We start from the raw sequence: 27906 nt of genomic DNA, 5'->3' as shown, positions 1-27906 counted from the left end.
TCCAAGCGCAGTCAATCGCTGCCGTGTCGGTGTATTTTACAAGGAAACCCCCAAGTGATCATTATGCTGCTCCGGTTTCGCTTCAGCATGGATAACTTTTTTAGATAGTTTACACGTTTGTGCGCATTTTTTTTTAAATCATTTGATTTGGGTACAGACAGATTAGGATTCTCGTCGCCATGGGAAGAAGACGCAGAACCGCAGCTGAGCATGGCGAGGACTTCACCTTTGTCAGTCCAATTGTCAAGTACCTACTCTTCATATTTAATTTGATATTTTGGGTGAGTAGCCATCCTTCAGCCATAACAGTGAGTGAAAAGCAGGATTTCAAACGCGTGGGAACTTCTGGGAACCTTGTTTTCAACTCAGCGAGCAGGTTAATCATTTATTTGTCTTGGCTGCCAGTAAGCAGCCCTAAACTACCTGTTGAGAATAAAAAGAAATCCAGGAGTCAGTGATCTTTTATGGGGATAGTCAGCAGCCTTTAGCCTACGTGTTTCCTATTTGTGTTAAATTGTATATCTGCTGCACCAGTTGGATTATGCATGGTTTGATGCAGCTCTAATGGACGGGTGTTTTCTACAAGCTCTGTGTCAAAGAAGAAGGAAGCAGGAGAAGGGAAGTGGACACCAGACCTGACAGACACACACACACACACACACACACACACACACACACACACACACACACACACACACACACACACACACACACACACACACACACACACACACACACACACACACACACACACACACACACACACACACACACACACACACACACACACACACACACAGGTGCTTGCTGCTCACACATTGGACAAAAGCCAATTTTATCATTGGCTTGCAACACCGGAATTTGTAGTTGTGGATTGGGAATAGGCTGTGGTTATTTTTTCATCATAGAGTGTCTGTTTTTTTATTGAGCCTAGGCTGTTTGGCTCAGACTTGTTCACACTCATTACAATAACAATGCATAAAAGGCGTATAGACTCGATAGACAAAACTCCATTGAGTTTTTTAGGCACCATACACTGTACTTTATGCCAATCCACGTTCACCGCTCCTTTTCATGGCCGATGCAGTTGCCAAGGGACACAAAGTTTCATTGATTCATATGCTGATGGGGCCAGGCAGAGTTGTGTGAGAAGTAGGTCCCCACTCCAGATAGCTTAGTTTTCTGTGGCTATTAAATGGAAACATGGTGGGTGTGCATTCTGTGCAACAGATTTTGACAGTTAGTGACATACTGCATTGTGCCTCAAACAACACTGCAGCTTATTGCAGTGGATTATTACTACTATACTCATACTGTGTCTTTCATAACGCTAAAACAAATGTTAAAAAGCATAGCAAAGTTCATGCCATTGGGTTTGCTTTGTGTCAGGTGCTTTGTGACCACAACCTCATCTGCTCTAAGGGGATTTTTGACTTAAAACCTTTTTATATCATGCCTGTTCTTGCGGATTGAACTTTGCTTTGTTGGGGTTTAGTGCAGTATGAGGAGACTTTGCCATGGAGTTATGCTTGGAGAGTTTTAATGCGTTCTGGTGCAGCAGAAACCACAAAGCAAATAACAGAGAAACAGAAGAACAAAATGTTGAGTTGAAACAACCAGAATAGGGGTAGGATGTGGGGTTTGTGCTGTGCTGTGCTCTGTTTCCCCACCGCAGTACATGCTCAGTAAAGTGTTGCATTTGTTCACACAGCATGCTATCTGACACTTCATGAATCTGCATATCCATTATCTAGGGCTGCAACTTACGATTAGTTTCATTATCGATTAATCTGTTGATTCTTTTCTCGATGAATCGATTACGGTAGTTGTTTGGTCCATAAAATGTCAGAAAATGGTGAAAAATGTCCATCAATGTTTCCCAAAGTCCAATATGACGTCCTCAAATGTCTTGTTTTGTCCACAACCCAAAGATATTCAGTTTACTGTCATAGAGGAGTAAAAAACCTAGAAACTATTCACATTTAAGAAGCTTGAAGATCATTTTTGACCTTTTCTTCTTAAAGAATTATTCAAAACAATTAATCGATCATCAAAATAGTTGATTTTTGTTTTTGTCAATCGACTAATTGATTAATTGATTAATCATTGCAGCACTACCAGTATCCCATAGTCTTCTGTCTTTACTCCCACATTAACGTCTCCAGTGGAACAAGTGGCACCATCCTTGAAACTAACCCATATGAGTGCATCACAGTGTGTCCATGTATGTGTGAGAATAGAATATAATCGATTCTTTATTTGGCCAAGGTATGTTTGCTTGCACATAGAAGGAAAGTTTGGTGCACAAGTTACATACATAGGAACCAAAAAGATACCAGATAAAAAAAGAGATATAAAAAGGATATAAAAAGATTCAAACTAAAAAAATATAACAGATATCAGTGTGGCAAATGAAGAATCTGCACCTTAGTTGTACAAAATAATTTATGTGCAAGGTGCATGAGAAGTAGCATCAGCAGTAATATGCTTTCTATTGCACATGAATTGCAGATATTTTATTGACAGAATTGCATAGTAGTGCACATTACATTACATTACATCATAGCAGACGCTTCTATCCAAAGCAACTTACAATATCACATTTTGTCAACACTACAGAAATCAACTATGCAACACAGTCTTGACCTTTGGTGGACTAGAGTAGCACTTTGTAGAAAGTAGTAGTTTTAGAGTAGTAGTAGTTTTAGAAAGGGGGAAATGATTGTGTGGGAAGATTAGAAGATCAGTGCTGTGTGTGTGTGTGTGTGTGTGTGTGTGTGTGTGTGTGTGTGTGTGTGTGTGTGTGTGTGTGTGTGTGTGTGTGTGTGTGTGTGTGTGTGTGTGTGTGTGTGTGTGTGAGAGAGTGAGAGAGAGAGGCGGGAAGATGGCCCTGTACAGACAGGATAGACCGTGTAAAAACTTGAAGCTATTCAAGGTGGAATGTGTTGTTGTCATTTTTTGTTACCTTTGGCTATAGCGGGTTTTGTCAGAAAGACGCACCAGAGATGAATCCTCCATGTTTTGTGATGCCTTTGTGCTCTAGACTAAAATCTTGAGAAATGTCATGGAAACCTTTAATTTTTATGTTGATTGTTGTTGATTCACCACACGTCTGGTGAGTTGATACAACGTACAATGACTCAGTAACCAAGGATCAGTATCAGTTCTGTTACTTACCAATGAATCAGTCGGCATCTATACGCTCCATTTAACTGAGTTAGTTTTAGCTGTGGCTTTTCACTAGAGTGTTGAGTCATTTCAAGAATAAAACACTTGCAGACATGTCGACCACAAAGCCATAGAATCAGATGCAAACTAGTCACCTTTAAGTGACCATCACCTTTTTCATCCCAAAATAGGAGGATGTCTGAGTGGTTTTATGTCTGCCCTGGTATCTGTCACCTGTTTGACTATCTGTGACTTTGCATCCCTGGATTCCACCCATTTCACTATCTTTCTGTTCGATTATGTAACAACAACAACAACAACAACAACAAAACACATTTTGCTTCCGGTGTCTTGTCTGGTTTGTTCACTATAAAAAGTCAACCTGTCCACATATAAGCCAGGTGAATGGCATAGCAGTTCCCTCCCAAGAAGGTGCAGCAGCGCCTGTTGTAACTGGATCCATTTGATTTGGGGAGGGAAGAGCATTGCTGAGGGCTCCCTATTATTCTATTGAGACTGAGCTTGGATCTCGCTGAGAGGAGAGGAGTGCTGAGTGAAAAGGTATTTTTTTGGGGAACGGTACCAACTGCCAAGTTGGTGAAATGAAAGCAGAGTGGATAGCAGAAAGCAGAAGACCCTAATCTCTAGTCCTGACCCCTGATAAAAGAGTGTTGTGCTGCTGTAGCTCACTGCCACAGGAAGCAGTTTGTTTGACAAGTTCAAGGTGGCTTCCTTTTTTCTGATCTTTGCTGTATATTCTAAACATTTGCTTGGATTTGATTGGTGCTAGCATCTTTATTATTGATTTGATTGGTGCTAGCATCTTTATTCACGCTGCGTTCGACTAGGGCCTGTTTTTAAATTCCTCTATTTAAGTGTTTTTATTTTATTTATTTTTTTATTGTTATTTTTATTCTGTGTACTTTCTCTTGTGAAGCACCTTGGGATGTCAGTTTTGATTTGAAAGTGTGCTATACAAATACAATTCATTATTATTATTATTATTATTATTATTATTATTGATTTGATTGGTGCTAGCATCTTTATTATTGATTTGATTGGTGCTAGCATCTTTATTATTGATTTGATTGGTGCTAGCATCTTTATTATTGATTTGATTGGTGCTAGCATCTTTATTATTGATTTGATTGGTGCTAGCATCTTTATTATTGTCACAAGCAACCATTTTTACAATCTTCTTATCTTCCTTTTCGCTCACATTTCTGCAAATATCCCAGCATGCCTGCCACACATGACATGATGTAATGTAACTTATCATCATGATTAGGTTTTTCTGAGAAAAGCCGCCACTCCCCAGACAAGTATGAACAGAGAATGAGTAAAGGCGAGAGAACTCGTCATAGTGTTTTTCCGCTTATTATCCCATTTGTGATATTTTGAAAGACACAATAACATTACCTACTTCAAGTGAAAATCAAAAAGTTGTAATTTTTTCTTCTCTCCTTCAGTTGATCGCCCTGGTGATGGTGTCGATCGGAGTGTACGCCCGCATGACGAAGCATGCAGGTACTGTAAATGAGAGTCCTCCATTGATGGGATACAGCTGTTCCTGGCATTCGGTGTGAGAAGCTGAGAGTATCGAGTCAGTGTCACGACCATCCTTGTTGTGTGGCTTTGTGCTTCCATAAAGGGTCGTTCAACAGGCCAACGCTTTCAGCAACACGCTTTCAGCAACATATTGTCAGCAACATGTCTTTAGCAGTCTGATCAGTACACTTTATAAATTGTCTTCGGGAGTCCTTAATAATAGACTTAATAATTACTTACATGTAAAAGTCTCATGGTGTGTTGATGGATGAGCAGAATGGTTTTAGGAAAAACACAGCATGTATTGACCATATTTATGCCATACCATCTGTGGTGACAGCTAGACTACCAGAGGCCAGAGGGTAAAAACACATTTGCTTGTGTTGTTGATTAAAAAAAGCTTTTGATTGGATTAATAGAGATGTTTTGGAGTATAAGTAGCGGCCGTCCTCTGCACTCAAATCGCACCAAATTCGACACTGCACTAAGTGAGGGTCCCAGTCAGAGACACCTGAAAAGTTTGAAGTCGATCTGATGAACGGTTCTCCAGATATGCGAAGGACAACATACACACACACACACACACACACACATACATACTGTACATTAGAGCCCAACCGATACTGGATTTTTGAGGCAGATGCCGATACCGATATTACGGAGTAAAAAAAAAATCCGATATCGATATATTGGCCGATATTCTTCTTATGTATATACACATTATATTGACTTGACATGAGATGACCTGAGATATGTAATGTAGGCCGGATGTTTTACAGTTTATCAGTAAACTTTATTGTCCAAAATGACATCAATGCAATGAAACTGTAAACTTCACTGGGAATTTAATCATTATAAATAACTAGAAATACAAAACCACAAATAGAACAAATATAAAGTATAACTTGAGTTAAGAAAAAATATCAAATATACAACATGCTGTCTTGTCAACAAGCCTCCCAGTGATCTCATCCATTCCCGCCAGTAAAGCCGTGTAGCTACGGTAGTTTCAGTTCCTCTTTCTGTTACAGCAGAAATCCAACTTAATTCTGGGCCTTCAGGCCTGGTCATATTTGATTTAAACTGGGCATCTTGTGCAGGTTTCACATGCTGTGTGTTTCTCCTTGGATTATTTTAGGGTAGGGCGATTCCATCCTATGACGCTTGTTGACACTATAACTTAAAAAAATACGAAATTAAAAAAAGATCTGACATATCGGCCGATACCGATGTATCGGTTATCGGCCAATATCGGCCGATAATATCGGTGGACCGATATATCCCCGCCCCGGGCCCACTCGTCAGTGGGCCCCCATAAAAATAAAAATAAAATCTTTTGAAGGCCGAAAAGGGAAATGGTGTGATAGTACATTGAATTGACACTGGTCTGTCAATTCTATCATTTCACACGTACCATTTCCCTTTTTCGTCTTCAAATTAAAAGTGGAAAAACAACGAAAGGTTAGCGTGTGAAGCCTCGGCCTATCTGGATTATAAAAGTATAACGTTAGAGAAAACAGCCATCAGCCATGCCGTTTTATACTAATTAATTGGCAAATGCTTTGGGAATCAAGCTTCAGAAAAGGTCTACTACATTAGCTAGTTATGCCTGCATCTCAATAGCCCTGCTGCCTGGTTGTATTTGAGACCTTTTGACGTGAGTTGAGCGTTTTTATTGGGGGGAGAAAAAAATTCTGACTACCGGTAGTCGACTACCTTTAGGGACTACTAGTCGACTAGTAAAATTCACTAGTCGTGAATGCCCTAATACATACATACATACATACATACATACATACATACATACATACATACATACATACATACAGAGAGACAGAGAGACAGATCTACCTTTATATAGTTTTCACAGAATTGTGTTGCTAGGGAACAGTTTTTGAAAACTTGCTTATTTCCTGTCAGCTATTGTATCAGCATCACACTGCAAACAGGAAGTTATCTAGGGGCAATTCAGAATCTTTATGTTTTCAAGTTCAAACCGTCTATGAGCGAGGTATGACCATATTGAAAGGAGTCCCTTGACCTCTCACCTCAAGATATTTGAATGAGAATGGGTTCTATGGGTCCCCACGAGTATCTCCTTTACAGACATGTCCACTTTATGCTAATCCCATATAATGTAGTGTTGCACTTTTTTTTGCATGCAGTGTAAATGTATTATTTTCACATATTCTATTTGAATATTTCTGCATACTGGGGACCCTAAACCATTTTGGAAATTGCATAAATTGGGTATGACTGGAAAACTGACACTCTTGTGGATTCAATTAGCCCAATTGTATTCATTGATGTGATGATGTTAGTAGTCATAGTAGCCATTTCATTGTATGGAGACCATTTTTCGAAATGTGACCTCATCTGTTTATCATGCTCGGGACCCGTAAGTAACACTGAGGCCTACACTATTTGTCATTGCTGTTGCCAGCCCGCACTGTCACTGCTAGTGCACCCCCACTACATTCACATGCACCCTTGGTCATTTTGTTCTGGAACAGGGACTGCTGGCTGTTGTTGTATTATATAGTGTCTTGCATGACACTCAAATAAACACATCAATCAATCAATCAATCAATCAACCAACCATGCAATCAATCAATCAATCAATCAAAGCAGATTGGTAACACAACATCCAAGGTCTCCATTTTCATTGATTTAGTCCAGAAAATGGAAAAGATGACAAAATGTTTGTAAAGTGCTTGTAGCTTTTGAAATTATTTCTCTACTTGGTGTGAGAGAGTCAGAGAGGCTTTAAAAAACAGCTTCATAAATGTTTTGTGTTATTGCTTCAGAGGATGAATTGTGTCCCTGAAACAGCCTGGCTCTGTTCACACCAGTCTTCACCTTGTCTGTCCCTCTTCACCACAGAGGCAGCCTTGGCCTGTCTGTCGGTGGACCCCGCCATGCTGCTGATGATTGTGGGGGTCCTCATGTTCTTCCTCACCTTCTGTGGCTGTGTGGGCTCCCTGCGGGAAAACATCTGCCTCCTCCAAACGGTCAGTCAGCCGTCTGCAAGCAGTTGTTCTAGTGGTCTATCTTTTCCATTGTCTCTCTCTAGTGGAGGTCCGTACCCAAGCAATCTTGGCTTTCTTACTTCAGAATCAGAATAGTTTTATTGGCCAAGTATGTACACGACACGTACAAGGAATTTGACTCCTTGACTTTGACTATTATTTGCATTGCTTTCAAAGTACCGTACTCAAGTTAAGACAAACATGGCACAGGTACATTCAAACATTTCAAAAATGTTGCATTAACTACTATCTACAATAAGTGTGGTGTAGAGTGTCTATTTTAAATATGAAAATATGGAATATATATATATATGTAAGCCACACAGGATCATAAACAAAGGCTTATACAGATATATTTCCAAATATTATTTTATTGTTATTTACCATTTAGTGTGAACAAGGCTTTGAGTCAGATGTTGCAGTTATTTCCCAGTAAACGTTCATCAAATCGTGTGTGCACAGTTATTCCACAGTAAGCATATTTCCAAATTGTGTGTGTGTGTGTGTGTGTGTGTGTGTGTGTGTGTGTGTGTGTGTGTGTGTGTGTGTGTGTGTGAGAGAGAGTTTACTTTTGACATTACATTACATTACATTACATTACGTCATTTGGCAGACGCTTTTATCCAAAGCGACTTACAATAACACATTTTGTCAGCAATAGAGCAATCAACTATGCAACACAGCCTATGACACCTACATCTTCTGAAGGAATAGTGGTACAAGTTTAGCTTAGTTTTTTTTTTTTAAGAGAGAGAGAAAGAAGTTGAAGGGCCCAGATGGAGCATGAAAAGGTGTGTCTTTAGTCTTTTCCGAAGGATCGGCAGTGATTCGGCCGTCGTGACCGAAGGTGGAAGCTCGTTCCACCATTGAGGTGCCAGGGACGAGAAGAGTCGCGAACGGGATGAGTGACTCTTTTGACACTTTGCCAATTAAAACACTCAAAACCAGGACCAGTAATATCCCCGCACAGTAATTGTATAGGGATGTTGGGTTTGTATACATTGGGGTAGGTAGGTGCTACAGGTTGCTGCGTAGGGATATTACCGTTCCTGGTTTTGAGTGTTTAAACTGGTAAAGTGTCAAGACGTAAACTGGTTCCAGTGTTTTCCAGTGTTTCAGCTAAGTGTTCAAGTGGCTGGTTTAAGTGTTAATCAGAGTACTACATACTTTTCCTGCATGTTTCTCTAAAGTCTCCTTGATGTATTCATCAGTGTATTATATTTATTATTATTCATTCATTTCAATGGGGTCTTTTCCTGAACAGGCAGAATTCATCCTCTTAAACATGAACACTAATGCCTCCCCCAGACCTGACGAGAATTTTGGTCTCGGGGAGGCATAAGCAGATTAGACAATGCACTGTTTTTGAAAGTGTACCCATCTCTCTCTTCCCCACCCAGTTCTGTATCTGTCTGACAGTGATCTTCATACTCCAGCTGACTGCTGGTATCCTGGGCTTCATCTTCTCAGATAAGGTACAGTGAGTAATGTATCAATATTAGTACAACAGTGACACTCTCTTTTGTTAATGGGCTTCAATAACAGTGTTTTACACAACACCTTACAACCCCAGTTAACATCACTGATGACGCGTCCCAGCGCATGCTGAAGTACAGTATGTATATTTGTAACATAGAGTTCCGGCTTCCCTGACCAGTGACGCTTAGGAATAGACTAGGGTGACACTTAAGCCCTTTTCCCACATGCGCTTTGTACCGCAAAATGACCGGTACGTGGTCTAATGCCTGCATGTGAGAAAGGCGCCGTGCCGGTATAAGCGCGACCCCGTCGTCGCGGAGATTTCACCACTTTCGAGCCAGTCAGAAGAGCGGTATGCGCTTTAGCGGATACTAGTGAGAAACGGGTGCAGTCATTTTCCGCGACACTCTCATGGGCGAGGTGTACACACGTTGCTTAATGTTCCAGCGGGCATAATCTAATCATTCGCGCACATTAAAGCAAACTGGCGAAATGATCTTGTGATAATAAGAGCAGTAGCCTATGTCAGCTTCATGTGTGGGTGTGCTGTGCTGATTTTCCCCTCTCCTCTCTGCTCGCTCTCTGGCCACAGTCCGTCCTCCTCCTTCAGTCACAGCCCGACAGGGCAAATGCATGAAGCGAAAGTGGAAGTATTTTGCTTACGTTGCCGACAGCGAAGGCAAGCCCGGACACATCAAATGAAGCCAGTCTGTAAAAAGTGCTTCAACGTGATGCAGGTGAACGGATAAACAAGCAAACTTATTTCACCATTCAGAGTTTTGCCGACACGTCACTCCCCAACTCGCTCTGCCCCCCCCCCCCCCCGCATGTGGGAAAAGGGCTTTAGGAATAGACTAAGTGACAACCAGGTATACAAGCTGGTGACAAGCTGGAGAGACGGTTGACGGTCGGAGAGACGGCATCCGGTACGGGATGGGTTTAGCACCGCAGCCTGGCTCTCTCGTGAGGGAGAAATCCACAAACACTACGGATTGGCCTCCTGAAAATCTGTGTAAATATCGGCGCGGCCTGGGGTCCTTGAGGCTAGAGCGAGGTGCTCTGCGCAGCCGAATGACGTGCAACGCACAGGCCTTCTTGAGGCATCCACTCTGCCACTGGATGCCTTTGCCCCGGGAGGGCCTGGTGAGACAAAGGAGGAGAGCGGCCGGGAGACAACCCATAGCGCCTTAGAGCCTCCATGCACCGAAGGGTCTTGCTATCCTGCGATGTAGCACTAGCTCTATTGCAGCGGATTGGGCGTGATCGGCCCTTCCGCGGGCAACGTTGCAGACAGAGTAGGAGGGCTGATCTCTACTGGGCGAGGGTGTATGATGTTGACCAGACCCGAAACACCTTACGACCCCAGTTAACATCACTGATGACGCGTCCCAGCGCATGCTGAAGTATGTATATTTGTAACTTTTGATCAAGACTGCTGTGCAATATTTTTGTATTTGATAATTGGGACACGATTGATTGATTGATTGATTGATTGATTGATTGATTGATTGATTGATTGATTGATTGCCTGAACACAGACATGTCCATTGAGAATAAGGCCATGTCCACACGGAGACGGAAGCTATCTTTTTTTTTTCCGTTTCAGAAAAGTTTTCCATAAACATGGAAACGTTTCAAGAAATGTGTGTATCCACATGAAACCACTGAAACCGCTGTAGAATAACAGAGAAAGACAATCTCGTCAATAATGGCATACAACCTCTAGGGGCGCACAGTCTATAATGTGTATCTCACTGTAGCAGCAGCTTAAACCCTTGGCTTTGCGGGGAGGTTTGCCATGTCGATGAATAAAATGATGAAACCTACAGTATACAGGCAAATGCAGAGCTGTTCAGCAGGGCTGATGGTCTCCCTGTAGCCTACAATATAGAACGTTAACTATCGGTGACATTCCTGATATCATCCACTTCCATGATCTTTAGACATGTTGCAAACACATCCCAGCGTATTGGCCGCTCCTGCACATCACAGCACAGGCTAAATGATGCAACATAAATATACATTATATAAACTCATGGCATAAATGTCTTTTTATTGGAAAAAGTCGCGTCAAGTAAGCTAAAGTCTTGTTGGAGTGGACACGAGCGGATATCACAGACATCACAGTGCAACCGCGTGTTCCTCAAACCTCTCACTTCCCTATTCACGTTGTATTTACGAGGGCTATATATAGGGCAAGAGAGTATGTTGGTTACACTCAGGGTTTAGATTTCATTTCATTTCATTTTGTCCAATATTAAAATATTCCAGAATTGCATGTTGTATTAAAAATAAATATAATTTCTATCTAACACGTTAAGCCTGATTTTGTTTGTGTTATTGTAAAAATGTAGCCGCCGCTAAGCCTTCTGGGAAATATCCGATGAAGGGAGGGGAGGGGTGGATGGGAAGAGTCAGCTGTGTGGAGCCCTGAGGATGTTGTAGGCTACACGCTGTTCTCCGTGTCCACTTGTAGTCTAGCAGCAAGTCCTCAAAAAAGGCTTTAGTTTTTGAGATACCCCTACCCGAGGTAGAACAAATGACAACAATGATTTTTCTTATCTTTAGGGTCTCCCATTAATGAAATTGATTGTTGTCACAAAAAAAAATTGGGGGAAAAGATGTTTTTTTGGCTGTTCTTTAGAACTACCCCAATCCCTGAAAAAGAGCCAAATTAGGCCAGTCCGAATAGGGGAAAGGTGACAAAAAAGCCAATAACTTGAGAATGCTCACTCTTTTCCTCATCAGATTTGCTGAGGTATGAACCAGGTGGCTGCCCTACATCACCAAATAGTCAGAAAATGATTTACCTAAAAAGATAATGAATTATAGTCCTGTAAATATAGCTTTAGTTTAGGCGGAAATTGTACTTTGTGGTGATAGGAACATAGGACATCACTTTTCTCTCATTTATCAGAAAAACTGAAATCCCTGAAAAATATACCATTACTGAATTGTCTAGGGTGCTATTGAACACTGACCAGTAGTTGTATGGAGATATCTGGTACAGTTCTATTGCAAATGAGATTTCTTTAGACATAGGCCTACTACCTCTTCACTGAAACAGTCAAATGATTGTATGTTATTCTGAATGGGGAATAAGTGGCATAAAAGCCTATAACTTGGGAATGCTCACTCTTTTCCTCGTCAGATTTGCTGAGGTATGAACCAGGTGGCTGCCCTACATCACCAAATAGTCAGAAAATGATTTACCTAAAAAGATAATGAATTATAGTCCTGTAAATATAGCTTTAGTTTAGGCGGAAATTGTAATTTGTGGTGATAGGAACATAGGACTCCATCACTTTTCTCTCATTTATCAGAAAAACTGAAATCCCTGAAAAATATACCATTACGGAGTTGTCTAGGGTGCTATTGAACACTGACCAGTAGCTGTATGGAGATATCTGGTACAGTTGTATTGCAAATGAGATTTCTTTAGACATAGGCCTACTATCTTTTCTCTGAAACAGTCAAATTAGGTCACTGGCATAATAGTCTATAAGTTAAGAATGCTCACTCTGATGGTCATCATATTTGGAGAGGGAAATACCAGGTGGCTGAACTACATCACCAAATAGTCAGAATGTGAGTAACCCAATAAAATAAAGATTATCTAAATTACAAACCGCCTGGAGCGGCTGTAGCTCAGGAGGTAGAGCGGGTCGTCCACTAATCGTTTTGGATCAAAGAGGTCGGTGGTTCAATTCCCACCTCCTCCAGTCTGCATGTCGAAGTGTCCTTGGTCAAGATACTGAACCCCAAATTGCTCCTGATGGTGTGCCAGCACCCTAACCTGCCGCCATCGGTGCATGAATAGGTGAATGTACCTACTGATTGTAAAGCGCTTTAAATAAAAGCGCTATATAAATGCAAGCCATTTACCATTACCATAAAACAGAAATAACAAGCTGTAAATATTGGAAGTTTGATTGAAACTGGAACATTAATCCAAGTATAATAGTAATCCTAATACATAATACACAATCACAAAAACAGACTAGAAAAACGGACTAGAAAACAAAATAACCAAGGCAAAAATAAAACAGAACAGAGAAATAAAAAGTGGCTGCTTATTTGTCCAGGTATATGGACACTTTTTTCACAGCCAAAGTCCAAATATCCAAATATGAAATACAGTATCAGGCCTTTGTTGAACGTATTATGACCCTACCAGATTATTGTGCCAGTGTTTGGGAGTCTGGGGCACATTCACAACCTTATACTCCATGGACTGCAATTGTAAGGATTGCAAAATACTGATGCAAACAAAACTGTCTAAATATTGTTCAGTCTGGAGGCAGCCTGTCTATCTGGAGACGATCATGTTTAATATACTGCATCCTTAGTATCATTGTCCATTTGTCAGATTAAGCTATCACAATGTTACATTCTTTCCTCTTCTGTGTATCATATTGTAAGCTTTTTCCGAAGTATTTGGATCTTTCATTGTTGCTGCGCATAAGATGTTGGAAGGCCAACAGAGAAGCACTGGCACTTTCCACTCTCTCCACAGTTTGGATCTTTGCAATACAAGTGAGTAATGTCTCTCACTTCTGTAGGTGCTGGGGGGTTTCCTAAATAGGACTGTTGGCTCCATCTCTGGCAATCCATCCCTTGATGATAGGACTCCATAACAGGGGTTTGGGCATGTGACTGTGAAACCATATCAGTGTCTGATACATTGCTCTTGCTGTCTACCAGCATGTCATGCACTCACTGGCTGTGACACAACAAGTAGTTTGTACAGAATAGGAAAGACAACAGCGTTCACCAAACTCAAGACCCATCTCAGTGAGCTCAAAGATCTGGCCCATTTTGGACTCTGCCAGCTTGGAAGAGTCTTTGCCAGTCGCAAGAGAATTTGCACTTCTGCTTTACGGAAAAAGGAAAAAGGAAAATGGACTGATGTGCACAAACTTGTATGAACTGAGGTTCATAATTGCATCAACAACATATGCAGCCCCTGCAAATTTGCCACCAACAGAGGATGCATTTGCACAACATGTGCAAAGAGCAATGTATCAGACAGCGATATGGTGTCACAGTCACATGCCCAAACCAATGTTATGGAGTCCTATCGGCAAGGGATGGATTGTCAGAGATGGAGCCATTAAACCAGTCCTATTTAGGAAACCCCCAGCACCTACAGAAGTGAGAGACATTACTTACTTGTATTGCAAAGATCCAAACTGTTGAGAGTGGAAAGTGCCAGTGCCTCTCTGTTGGCCTCCCCTGTACGGAGTTCTGCACCTGCTGTGCAGAATGTCAAAATGTGTACCCAAACATCTGAGGAACCTGACATTTGACATTCTAGTATCTATATACTTGACCTCTCACTGAAACACATCTTATGTACGCGCAGCAACAATGAAACATCCAAATACTTCGGAAAAAGGTTACAATATGATACACAGAAGAGGATTTTTTTTTACATTGTGATAGCTTAATCTGACAAATGGACAATGATACTAAGGATGCAGTATATTAAACACGATTGTCTCCAGATAGACAGGCTGCCTACAGACTGAGCAATATTTAGACAGTTTGTTTGCATCAGTCTTTTGCAATCCTTACAATTGCAGTCCATGGAGTATAAGCTTGTGAATGTGCCCCAGACTCCCAAACACTGGCACAATAATCTGGTACGGTCATAATACGTTCAACAAAGGGCTGATACTGTATTTCATATTTGGATATTTGGACTTTGGCTGTGAAACAAGTGTCCATATGCCAGGTCAAATGAGCAGTATTTTGTTTTCTAGTCTGTTCTCCTGTTTTTGTTCATTAAATGAAATGAAGCACTGAGATTTGGGGCTACCATAAAACAAATGTATTATGATTACTATTATACTTGTATTATTCCATCATGTGAAGACAGGAGATACTACTGATTTATAGTTTGGATTAATGTTCCAGTTTCAATAAAACTTCCAATATTTACACCTTGTATTTCTATGTTTTAGTGGCTTGTAATTTAGATCAACTTTATTTTATTGGGTTCCCCACATTCTGACTATTTGGTGATGTAGTTCAGCCACCTGGTATTTCCCTCTCCAAATATGATGATCATCAGAGTGAGCATTCTTAACTTATGGGCCACAGTACCCATCTGACCTCAAACACTATACCGTCCCAACTCCAACATCCCCTTCATCTCCAAAACTCTTGAGAGGGTGGTTGCCGCCCAAATCCAGTCCCACCTCGACTCAAACATCCTCAACGAACCATTTCAATATGGTTTCCGCCCTAATCACAGCACTGAAACAGCCCTGTTAAAAATAAATAATGACCTCCTCCGTGCAGCTGACTCTGGACTCCTCACCATCCTCATCCTCCTTGACCTCTCCACTGCTTTCGATACCATCTCCCACCCACTACTTGTGGAGCACCTGGCGAACATTGGAATCACTGGTGTTGCACTTTCCTGGTTTGCATCCTACCTCCCGACAGACGACAGTTAGTCCAACTAGGAAACCACTCGTCCGGGTGTTCTGCCATTTGACCCAGGGGTCAGTATTGGGTCCACTCCTATTCATCACCTACCTCCTCCCCCTGGGTAAAATCCTCCGACACTATGGTGTCCAGTTTCACTGCTACGCCGATGATACCCAGGTCTATATCTCCACCAAACCCACCGCCGATCTTCCTCCCACCTCCCTCACTGCCTGCCTCCAGGACATCAGGAGCTGGATGAGCAGTAACTTCCTGAAGTTAAATGCCAGTAAAACCGAGGCCCTCCTCATCGGCTCCAAAAACATCCTCTCCAAAGCTCAAAACACCACTGCCCCAAACATCATCATTGACAGCTTCCCTGTTCCCTTCTCCACCCAAGTCAAGAGCCTCCGCGTCATTCTGGACAGCACCCTTTCCTTTGCACCCCACATAAAAACATCACCCGGTCTGCTTTCTTCCACATCCGCAACATCTCCAGACTCCGCCCATCCCTGTCCCAACACAGCACCAAAGTCCTCATCCTGATCCACGTTACATCCCAGATTGAATACTGCAGCTCTCTTCTCTCTGGCCTACCCACCAAATTGCTCAACAGACTCCAAATGCCTGGATCATCACCCGCAGTAAATCATCTGACCACCTCACCCCTGTCCTCATTCAACTCCACTGGCTTCCCATTCACTACCGGATTGACTTCAAAAACCTTCTGCTCACTTACAAAACCCTACACAACCTAGCACCCACCCATCTCTCTGACCTCCTCCAGGAATACACCCCTTCCCGGTCCCTACACTCTTCCTCAGCTGGCCTCCTGACTGTCCCGCCTCCCTCGCCTCAGTACCATGGGTGCTAGGGCCTTCAGCTGCTCTGCACCCAGACTCTGGAACTCGTTGCCATCACACATCCAACAGTCTGACTCCATCACCACATTCAAATCCCACCTCAAAACCCACCTGTTCAAATTGGCCTACTACCTTTAATCATATACAGTACTCAATCTGTTATTCGCCTGCCGTGTGTATCTCCTGTGTTTTCTTATATCTACGCTCGTCGTATTTTAATGATGCTGGTGTTTGCAATGCTTGTTTTTATGTATGATATTTTAGAATGTCATGTCTCTTTTATGCACTGTACAATGAGCTTGGGTGTTTTGAAAGGTGTCACCAAATAACATGTATTATTATTAGTATTATGCCACTTAAAGAAATCTCATTTGCAATAGAACGATACGAGATATCGCCATACAACTACTGGTCAGTGTTCAATAGCACCCTAGCCAATTCAGTAATGGTATATTTTTAGGGTTTTCTTTTTTCTGATAAATGAGAGAAAAGTGATGGAGTCCTATGTTCCTATCACCACAAAGTACAATTTCTGCCTAAACTAAAGCTATGTTTACAGGACTATAATTCATTATCTTTTTAGGTAAATAATTTTCTGACTATTTGGTGATGTAGGGCAGCCACCTGGTTCATACCTCAGCAAATCTGACGAGGAAAAGAGTGAGCATTCACAAGTTATAGGCTTTTATGCCACTTATTCCCCATTCAGAATAACATACAATAATTTGACTGTTTCAGTGAAGAGGTAGTAGGCCTATGTCTAAAGAAATCTAATTTGCAATAGAACTGTACCAGATATCTCCATACAACTACTCGTCAGTGTTCAATAGCACCCTAGACAATTCAGTAATGGTATATTTTTCAGGGATTTCAGTTTTTCTGATAAATGAGAGAAAAGTGATGTCCTATGTTCCTATCACCACAAAGTACAATTTCCGCCTAAACTAAAGCTATATTTACAGGACTATAATTCATTATCTTTTTAGGTAAATCATTTTTTGACTATTTGGTGATGTAGGGCAGCCACCTGATTCATACCTCAGCAAATCTGATGAGGAAAAGAGTGAGCATTCTCAAGTTATTGGCTTTTTTGTCACCTTTCCCCTATTCGGACTGGCCTAATTTGGCTCTTTTTCAGGGATTGGGGTAGTTCTAAAGAACAGCCAAAAAAACATCTTTTCCCCCAATTTTTTTTTTGACAACAATCAATTTCATTAATGGGAGACCCTAAAGATGAGAAAAATCATTGTTGTCATTTGTTCTACCTCGGGTAGGGGTATCTCAAAATCTGAGGGCCCATTCTGCTAGACTATTGTTGCTGACGGTGGTAATAGAGGAGCATTATATTTTGCTGCAAGATCCCCACTGCTGTAGCACGAACGTTACTGCCATGATTGTTATTGTTGCTGGTGGAGAGAGGTGGGGCTATGGCGTCATCGTTTCAGGAAAGATGCGTATGGGTTGTAAACACGGAAATGCAAGGGTGGCGTCTTCAGATTTAATCACTCTGGGACCCGTTTTGAAAAATTAGCGTATACGGCCAGAACGTATAGTCCCAGAACGCGGTTCCATCTGGACGAAACGGCTATATGACAAAAAACTATAGCGGATACACCTAAAGTCGTCTCCGTGTGGACATGGCCTAAGTTGATAATAAAAAGGTGATTCTCATTGAATAATTGAGAGGCCATACTGACCAATAAAATGTAATGTTATTTTTACATTACAGGCTCCATCTGGGCCCTTCTTGAACTAACTTATTTCTCTCTTAAAAAAAAAAAAACTACTAACCTAAACTAAACTTGTACCACTGTTCCTTCAGAGGTTGTAGTTGTTATAGACTGTGTTGCATAGTTGATTGCTCTATTGCTGACAAAAATGTGATGTTGTAAGTCGCTGTGGATAAAAGCGTCTGCCAAATGACGTAATGTAATGTAATGTAATGTAATGTAATGTACATTAAAGATCATAGTTTAAATTGCAAATCCTGAAATAAACTTATATAGGCTGGGCTTTATACTGTTTTCCCTCCCAGCAGGCTATTGTAATGGTGAAACTATGATGAATGGTTTGTTTCGAGCCGTTTATGCCTAATAAGTAAGGGAGAAATGAGAGTATTGGCAAAGAGCGCCCTCTGCTGTTCTGTCTGTTGAATCAAATCAGTGTTTGCTCACAGATTTGTTAGACTTAACTTGATTTTGTTTGTTTAAAGGCATGAAGAGCTTGAGAAGGGATTGTATTTCTGGGTTTATTATAGCAATAACAAAGCCACATAAAATAGGTTGATCTCACTGATTGTACTGCTTTGACAACTGTGTCTGTCTATAGATACAGTAGTATATGTTGTCTATTGTATATTTTTACACTGAAATTACTTTTCTGTATTCTGCCAAGGCACGGGATAAAGTGAGTGAGATCATCAACAATGCCATCGTCCATTACAGAGATGACATTGATCTACAAAACCTTATTGACTTTGGTCAGAAAGAGGTACAGACTTTCTCCAAATACTCTGTGTGTGGTGTGTGGTGTGTGTGTGTGTGTGTGTGTGTGTGTGTGTGTGTGTGTGTGTGTGTGTGTGTGTGTGTGTGTGTGTGTGTGTGTGTGTGTGTGTGTGTGTGTGTGTGTGTGTGTGTGTGTGTGTGCGCGTGCGTGTGTATGTGCGCGCGTGTTTGTTTAATTGGCATCCTAATATTCTAAGATTCATGTCATACTGTGATAGATTTATTTTACAAATACCAGAGCTGTTCTTATATCTACATATGTCTAGCATATCTTCTCATTTGCTCCTCCCCTAAAATGCCTATTACATTTTGTGTCTTTAGTTCAGCTGCTGTGGTGGTGTGACCTACACTGACTGGTCCCACAACATGTACTTCAACTGCACGCCCGACAACCCCAGCGGAGAGCGCTGCTCTGTCCCCTTCTCCTGCTGTCTCATATCCAAAGATGAGGTCCGGCCTTTTTGTCTTCTTCAGAAAGTAGAAGTAATACTTCCAAATTAAACATGTTGGTTTTGCTGATAGCTTGCATACAACATAGTGTGTTTTGATAGCTTCATACTCAACTATCAGTATTTTCAAAAGAAGTGTGTGTGTGTGTGTGTGTGTGTGTGTGTGTGTGTGTGTGTGTGTGTGTGTGTGTGTGTGTGTGTGTGCGCGCGCGCGCGCGTATGTGTGTGCATGCGAGTGTGTATGTGTGATTTTGTTGTCTATGTGCTTGTGTAGGCGGTTATCAACACCATGTGTGGCCGCAGCATGCAGGAAAAGGAGTACCTCAAAGCTGGAGACTTCATCCACACCAATGGCTGCATAGACAAGCTGGTTAACTGGATCCACAGCAACCTGTTCCTATTGGGAGGCATTGCCTTGGGGCTGGCCATACCACAGGTAAGATGTGGCAGACAACGTACACACAGACACACACTTCCTGTTCACGCCTATAAGAGTCATAAGCCACTCATACCTGGAAGCTGACCAGTACAACCACAGTCTGATCTGCTGGCCACTGATCAGCTCCACTGGAGCGGTTGGGGTCAAGGGCCTTGCTCAAGGGCACCTCAGTGGTGGTAATGAGGGAGGGGCAAGCACTGCCTTTTCACTTTCCCCACCCAGATTTATCCTGCCAGTCCCAGGGATTGAACTGACAACCTTCCGGTCACAAGCTCGCTTCTCTAACCATTAGGCTACCACTGCCGCTACAGTGTCTCACCAACTCGTATATCTCACATAACTCACTATATATTTCATATATCTCACATAACTCACTATATATTTATCTCACATAACTCACTATATATTTCCAATCCAGAAAATCTCTCACAGAAAAGTGGTGCAGGTTTAGTACGCTACATACATAAGCAACTATGGGCTCAATAGAGCCTTTTCACAGCAACTGTTTTGAAGTAAAGCAGGTGTAACAATACCATTAATATTGGTTACATTCCATTTAGGTGTTCCAGTGTCAATGCCCTCATTAATAATATTGGTTACACCTGATTTACCACCACAAAACGGTTGCTGTGAACCGGCCTATACACCACTGAGCTTAGTAGAAGCAAAAGTCACGCTGATTCCAATGGTGCAAAAAGTGTTGAAATCCATTGCTCGGTTGCGGAGATGGATGTCTTTAAATGCGTTCGCAAGTTTGGCAAGCTCGTGTGTGTGTGTGTGTGTGTGTGTGTGTGTGTGTGTGTGTGTGTGTGTGTGTGTGTGTGTGTTGATGAGCTGCAGCTGCCCCCCTTGCGAGATTTTTATTCCTAGGTGAAACATGAGATGACCACACCCCTCATTTGATTGGTCGCCACAACCGCTTCTTCCTGAACATGTGTGGCAAGTATTTTTTTTTAATTCAGATTAGGGTTAGTGGCATGGGTTAGGCCGGGGGTGGGAAAGTTAGATTAGGGTTAGTGGCATGGGTTAGGCCGGGGGTGGGGAAGTTAGATTAGGGTTAGTGGCATGGGTTAGGCCGGGGGTGGGGAAGTTAGATTAGGGTTAGTGGCATGGGTTAGGCCGGGGGTGGGAAAGTTAGATTAGGGTTAGTGGCATGGGTTAGGCCGGGGGTGGGGAAGTTAGATTAGGGTTAGTGGCATGGGTTAGGCCGGGGGTGGGAAAGTTAGATTAGGGTTAGTGGCATGGGTTAGGCCGGGGGTGGGAAAGTTAGATTAGGGTTAGTGGCATGGGTTAGGCCGGGGGTGGGGAAGTTAGATTAGGGTTAGTGGCATGGGTTAGGCCGGGGGTGGGGAAGTTAGATTAGGGTTAGTGGCATGGGTTAGGCCGGGGGTGGGGAAGTTAGATTAGGGTTAGTGGCATGGGTTAGGCCGGGGGTGGGGAAGTTAGATTAGGGTTAGTGGCATGGGTTAGGCCGGGGGTGGGGAAGTTCAGCCCAGCTTGTACTTCGGCTCGTGGCTTAAAGGGTAAGGTGCTTGCCTTCCAATCTGATCACTGGGTTCGATTCCCGGTCAAACCACACAGGTTTTTAAAAAGCATTTTTCTTATTTTAAAACATTAGGGTTAGGCAAGTACAACACTTTGGTTAGGGTTTTGGGTATGGTTGTGGTTGTGGTTAAATAAGAAAACCCTAACCCTAATCTTAACCACATATTTTTTACTTGCTGTACATTTTCAGGAAGAAACAGTTGTGGCGACCAACCAAATTAGTTCGGGGCATGGTCATCCCGTGTTTCACCTAGGGGGGGAAATCTCGTGCCCCCCTCTCCGTGTGTATGCGCATGCATGTTTCACCGACTTTGAGCTGCTCTCTCCATTCACGATTGACCTCGCTTGCTTGTGGAGCCGGGGGGAGGGGCCTACACACAGATGGACGGACACGCATGTCGCATATAGAAGTGGCTGCACCCGCTTAAAAATATTGGTCTGGTCTCTGGTATGCAAACGTCCTCAAACTTTGCACTTGGAGCCATAAACTCTTCTGCCACTGTGTGTACATACAGTTCTGGCATTGGGCACTGGGTGGAGCATTGGTGTGTAGAAAGTGAATATAGGTAAGCTCCCAGGTGATGAAAACCAGGTGTGCGGATGGAAAGCACACAGTGTTTGACCATGTTGTCATGTCGTTTCAAGTGTCCATCATAATTGTATCAGCGTGTGACCACAGAGGACTGGGATCAGCTCACTTTACTGAGAAAAACTAAATAATAAATAATAATCAAATAATAAATTGTCTTTTTAATATTGTTTCATGCTGATTGCTGACTACAAAACAGAGAAATGTTGGCGAATTCACACACAGACTGATGGGACTTTAGAAGGGGGAAAAACATGATCTTATCTTTGAAGTTAACTTGTTAACATGAGTGAAGTATGCATGTCGGTATCTTTATTAAAGTGAATTCGTGAATCACACATCAAAATAAACTAATTCTATGCATGATGCATGAGGATGATACAGAAAAATAGAAATGAATGAAAAAAATTGCATATTGTCAATATTTTAGAGACAGCACTATGAGCACCACCCCCCCCCCCCCCTCAATTTCACAAATCATGTTTTCAGGGGAGCTCATGTCCTATTAAAGGCAGCCAAGCTCCCCCTTGCTCCCCTGTAGTATGCTGCTGACGGGCGGCTGACGCCTCTGTCTTGTGCTTCCTCTTCCGCAGCTGGTTGGGATCCTCCTGTCTCAGATTCTGATCAACCAGATTAAAGACCAGATCGAGCTCCAGAACTACGACCAGCTGCACCGCTCCGACCCCTGGAACTGAACGCAGCTAACCAAATCTGTGTCACCACTAGCTGTGGATAGAAGAGTTGAGTCGTTCTTGCCTCTGTACCACTCTTCCTGACATGAGCAGTCCCTCTCCATCCCACCTGGATTTAAAAATGTGGGATACGTGTTAAGAGCACATGGACAAGACCCTTAATGTTTAAATCGATGCGTGGAGGGGGAGTGGGCACAAACCAAGTGGAAACCTCCAGAGCTGAAAAATGAGTCCAATGCAGAAGTGCCAAAAACTGCAGTTCCTCAAATGGCCACTTGAGGCTGGCTCCAAAAGTGAGTCAATCCCCATAGACACCCATGTTAAAATCCCCAACTTTACAGCAGAAATAAACATGTTCACAGCCTGGTCAAAAAAAGGTCTCTATAGCTAATTTGTGTTCATGACAACTGGACGTGGAGTGAATTTTTATATAACTCCTGTTTTAATTTGATTAAGGCTTAAAGTTATGCATAAGTTATGCATAACTGAGACAGGTGGCTAGCCAATGGCTCTGGACCGCTAGGTGTTTGCTAGGCGTTTGCTAGGCGTCAGTTCCTCCCCAGCTCCACACTCTTCGTTCATGGTCACTTCTGGCTCCAGAAAACCAAGATGGCGATGGTCAAAATGGCAAACTGGCTTCAAAACGGGAGTCCAGTAACTAATGCATGATGTCACGGTGGCTACGTCCACATTTGTATACAGTCTGTGTTACAAACTGGAAACAGGTGGAAAAGTGAGAAGCGGCTCTGTCTGTAGGACTCTGTCACCCTCTGCTGGAGCAGACTTGCATTTACTAAGAGGCCTTTTGTTTTTTCCTCCTTGACCTGCTCAGATACAAACCTAGTAAAGGGGTGGTTTGGTGCTCAAGATCTTACCTGATTTTTAAATATGGACCGCACTGTCTTCAACATCTGTTTTTCTACTGCTACTTTTTTCATCACAGATGCTGAATGGGACACTCATGAGTGTCTGGGCCTCTTGCTTCAGCTGCATATTACAGAAGGCATTAACCAACTGACAAGGGAAAGAAACTGTCCAATATCACTTGATTTGATCAAATGAAATAAAAGTAATAATCAGGCAGAATGGCTGCTACCAGTTGTGGGGAAATACTTGTGACACATTTCTGGATTCTTTCTGAGATTATTTGTATTCATATTCAGCAAGGTTTTTCGTTACAGTGACTGTTCTCCTGTTCTAAAATATATTATTTTTCATTGCAGCTGAAATACCTATTACCTAACTTGTTATGTAGTTTTTTGTATTTTCCCAGGTCTACAGTTTAACCCATTGATACCTGATGCAGCATTTGTGTGTGTATCCCTTTAAGACCACGTGACGTGGTTCGCGGTTTTAAAGGGATACACACACAAATGAGGGATATACACGCAAATGCTGCATCAGGTATCAATGGGTTAAAATAAATATTTACCTCTGGTCCCAAAAATGCTCTGTATCCCTGTTACAAAGCCCAGTGATGTCAAGGTGTTTGGTTTGACAATAATGTTTACACTGGTGATTGACTGTCTAGAACAGTGGTTCCCAACCTTTTCTGAGTCAAGGCCCACTTGAAAATCTCAATTGTTTTTGCGGCTCACATCCTACTGTAAACAGTATGGAGGCAGAATAATGCCTTCTCAGAGCACTTTTTATTTTAACAATAAAAGGAGCTGTCCATCAGCACCACACAGACACCAGAGACTAAAAGTGAGGGGCTGTCTGCAATAGACTATTAACAAATAACTGATTACAAATTAAATAACGGTATCATTCAACAATGGAGAACTACATGCACAAAGATTGTAATGTTTTGCAAATAATCTGGCAGCCGTGGCGCACTTGCAATACCTTTGGGGCTCACCAGTCTAGAGCATCCATTCCCAACCTGGGAATGGATGCTCTAGACCAGGGGTTCCCAACCTTTTTTGTGCCGCGGACCGGTAGATAGATGGAAAAAAGTTGCGGACCGGTTGTCAATTTTAATAAAAAAAAAAAAAAAATGTTTTTAAATAAACATAGGCTATAATATTATAGGCTGTGTGGTAGTTGAAACATAGTTTCAAGTTGACGTTTATTTATGTTTGTAGTACCAAATGCGTTGCGGCCCGGTACCGGTCCGCGGCCCGGTGGTTGGGGACCACTGCTCTAGACTAGAGAACATGGCTGTGTTCAATATAGTTTTTGTTACAGATTTTTGATGAAAACACCATTTTTAGAATTAGAAACCACTTTGATGTGTCAAACCATTAAAACGGCTGTTGAAATTTTTCTATTTTCACATTGTGTGTGTGTGTGTGCGTGCGCACGTGCGTGCGTGTGCGCGCGCGCGCGTGTGTGTGTGTGTGTGTGTGTGTGTGTGTGTGTGTGTGTGCGCGCGCGTGTGCGGCATTCATAGGTTGGTTTAAATTGTTTGGACTCATACTGTAATTTTTACCCACCAATGTAATACCACAAACAAGTGAAAGTTTTTTTTCTTAGGGTTTTTGGACATGTGTTTACTGTTTATAATGTGATGGATGAAACTGAATCGAGGCATTTGAACATACTGAATGTTGTGAATGAGAAAATGGCAGTATGCACAATTTACGCTTCTGTAGTAGAGTAGTTTCTCCTGTTAAGTGTGTGTGTGTGTGTGTGTGTGTGGGGTGTGGGGCGGGGGGGGGGGGGGGGGGTTGGCCTGGCCTGGGCTGCGTTGCTCTGTGTGTGGTCCCCTGGTTTTGCCTCTGACTCACTCAGGCAGCCATGTTGCTGTGCGCTTTAAGGAGGTCCAGACAGACACGAGGGAGCAGAGTTAACCCCAGACAGACACACAGAGGGAGCAGAGTTAACCCCAGACAGACACACAGAGGGAGCAGAGTTAACCCCAGACAGACACACAGAGGGAGCAGAGTTAACCCCAGACAGACACACAGAGGGAGCAGAGTTAACCCCAGACAGACACACAGAGGGAGCAGAGTTAACCCCAGACAGACACACAGAGGGAGCAGTTAACCCCAGACAGACACACAGAGGGAGCAGAGTTAACCCCAGACAGACACACAGAGGGAGCAGTTAACCCCAGACAGACACACAGAGGGAGCAGTTAACCCCAGACAGACACACAGAGGGAGCAGAGTTAACCCCAGACAGACACACAGAGGGAGCAGAGTTAAAAGCATCTGCAGCCATACAAACACCTCAAGTGCATTATCCAATTAATTTGAGAACAACTTCTGTTAAGTAGGATATTCCTGAGGCCACCTTAACCAGGAGAAAGGAAGCCCATGTACATGAATAAGGAAACTGATTTAACATAGTATTTGAGTTATTAACTGTACCCTCCATGCACGTGCGCATACACACACACACACAAACATCTACCACTGCTATTATATGTAATACGTTTTTAAAACTAAAACCAGCCTCACAGAATCGTCGCTAAAGCTTGAAGTAATTGCAAATGAAAAGTGGCTATGACCACCAGTAATCACCAATAATCAAAAGCCATTAATTTCAGAAAAGATTTCATTTTCTGATTTCCCCCCTAGAAACCCCACCCTCAGTTAACTTAAATTATGTTTCATAGTACTATGGTGTGTGCAGTATACAATGTATTTCCGTTTAAAGATGTATTTGTCTAAAAAGGTGTGCCTGGTTTTCTGTCAATTTGGGGTTATACCTGTTTTCTGTTGTAAGGACAAGCTGTTATTCCCAAACTGCATCTATGCTCACTTCCCATGTAAGGTACAGTAGTGTATACAGTACAGTAGTGTATACAGTACCAGTACAGTAGTGTATACAGTACAGTAGTGTATATAGTACAGTAGTGTATACAGTACACTAGTGTATATAGTACCAGTACAGTAGTGTATACAGTACACTAGTGTATATAGTACAGTAGTGTATATAGTGTATACAGTACAGTAGTGTATATAGTACAGTAGTGTATACAGTACACTAGTGTATATAGTACACTAGTGTATATAGTACAGTAGTGTATACAGTACACTAGTGTATATAGTACAGTAGTGTATATAGTACAGTAGTGTATACAGTACAGTAGTGTATGTAGTACAGTAGTGTATACAGTACACTAGTGTATATAGTACAGTAGTGTATACAGTACACTAGTGTATATAGTGTATACAGTACAGTAGTGTATATAGTACAGTAGTGTATACAGTACACTAGTGTATATAGTACAGTAGTGTATACAGTACACTAGTGTATATAGTACAGTAGTGTATACAGTACACTAGTGTATATAGTACAGTAGTGTATACAGTACAGTAGTGTATATAGTACAGTAGTGTATATAGTACACTAGTGTATACAGTACACTAGTGTATATAGTGTATACAGTACAGTAGTGTATACAGTACACTAGTGTATATAGTACAGTAGTGTATACAGTACACTAGTGTATATAGTACAGTAGTGTATACAGTACAGTAGTGTATACAGTACAGTAGTGTATATAGTACAGTAGTGTATACAGTACACTAGTGTATATAGTACAGTAGTGTATACAGTACAGTAGTGTATACAGTACACTAGTGTATATAGTACAGTAGTGTATAGTACAGTAGTGTATACAGTACAGTAGTGTATATAGTACAGTAGTGTATACAGTACAGTAGTGTATACAGTACAGTAGTGTATGTTTTATTCAAAGAGGTGTGAAAGCAAATAAACAGATTGTGGCAGAACGGTAAATGGGCAGCAGCAGTCAGTTTTCCCACTGATGCACAGGAGAAACAACTTGTTTTGAGAAATAATTTGGAGTTTGACATCTCCTTAGTTCAAATTGGCTAAGTGGTGGCGGTGTCTGTCATAATTATGTCATCACTGATGACATCATTGCCGATGTCACTTGAGCAATTGTGATGTCATCAGTGATGTCACTCGAGCAATTGTGATGTCATCACAATAATGGTCTGGGGACCACTGGGAGTCCACATCAAAATGAGAAAAAAATATTTTACTCCCTACAAGTTGACACATTGACAGGTAGAAGTGTAGGAAATTAAAAAATATATGTTTTGGGGGCAACTTTTGCCCCACTGTCTAAAAACTGGGGGCATTTACAAAGTTTTGGGGGCACTTTAGTAATTATTAGTGCATAAAGTTGCTAAAGCGTAGTGTGAACAACAGCGCTGTTTGTGTGTGTTCTTCATCGTTGTCTTC

The 27906-nt window shown here is 42.0% G+C and overlaps 1 protein-coding gene across 3 annotated transcripts; it reads left to right on the top strand.

Moving 5' to 3' along the window:
* tspan33a (tetraspanin 33a) lies at positions 1-24803 on the top strand. Of its 3 annotated transcripts, none has more exons than XM_083632153.1 (8): positions 1-247; positions 4638-4695; positions 7600-7727; positions 9146-9220; positions 18917-19012; positions 19348-19476; positions 19750-19911; positions 22642-24803. In XM_083632153.1, exons 2-8 carry the CDS (start codon positions 4653-4655, stop codon positions 22741-22743), a joined length of 735 nt encoding a protein of 244 aa, XP_083488279.1. In that variant the 5' UTR covers positions 1-247; positions 4638-4652; the 3' UTR covers positions 22744-24803. The 3 variants fall into 3 exon arrangements, with proteins under 3 accessions (XP_083488279.1, XP_083488278.1, XP_083488280.1); XM_083632152.1 differs by having other exon boundaries at positions 1-281; XM_083632154.1 differs by lacking the exon at positions 1-247 and having other exon boundaries at positions 4665-4771.
* The last annotated feature ends 3103 nt before the right edge of the window (positions 24804-27906 follow it).

This window comes from Poromitra crassiceps (assembly GCF_964638095.1).
Source record: "Poromitra crassiceps genome assembly, chromosome: 2".
Lineage (NCBI taxonomy): Eukaryota > Metazoa > Chordata > Actinopteri > Beryciformes > Melamphaidae > Poromitra > Poromitra crassiceps.
This window is presented reverse-complemented; position numbering and strand designations above follow the sequence as displayed.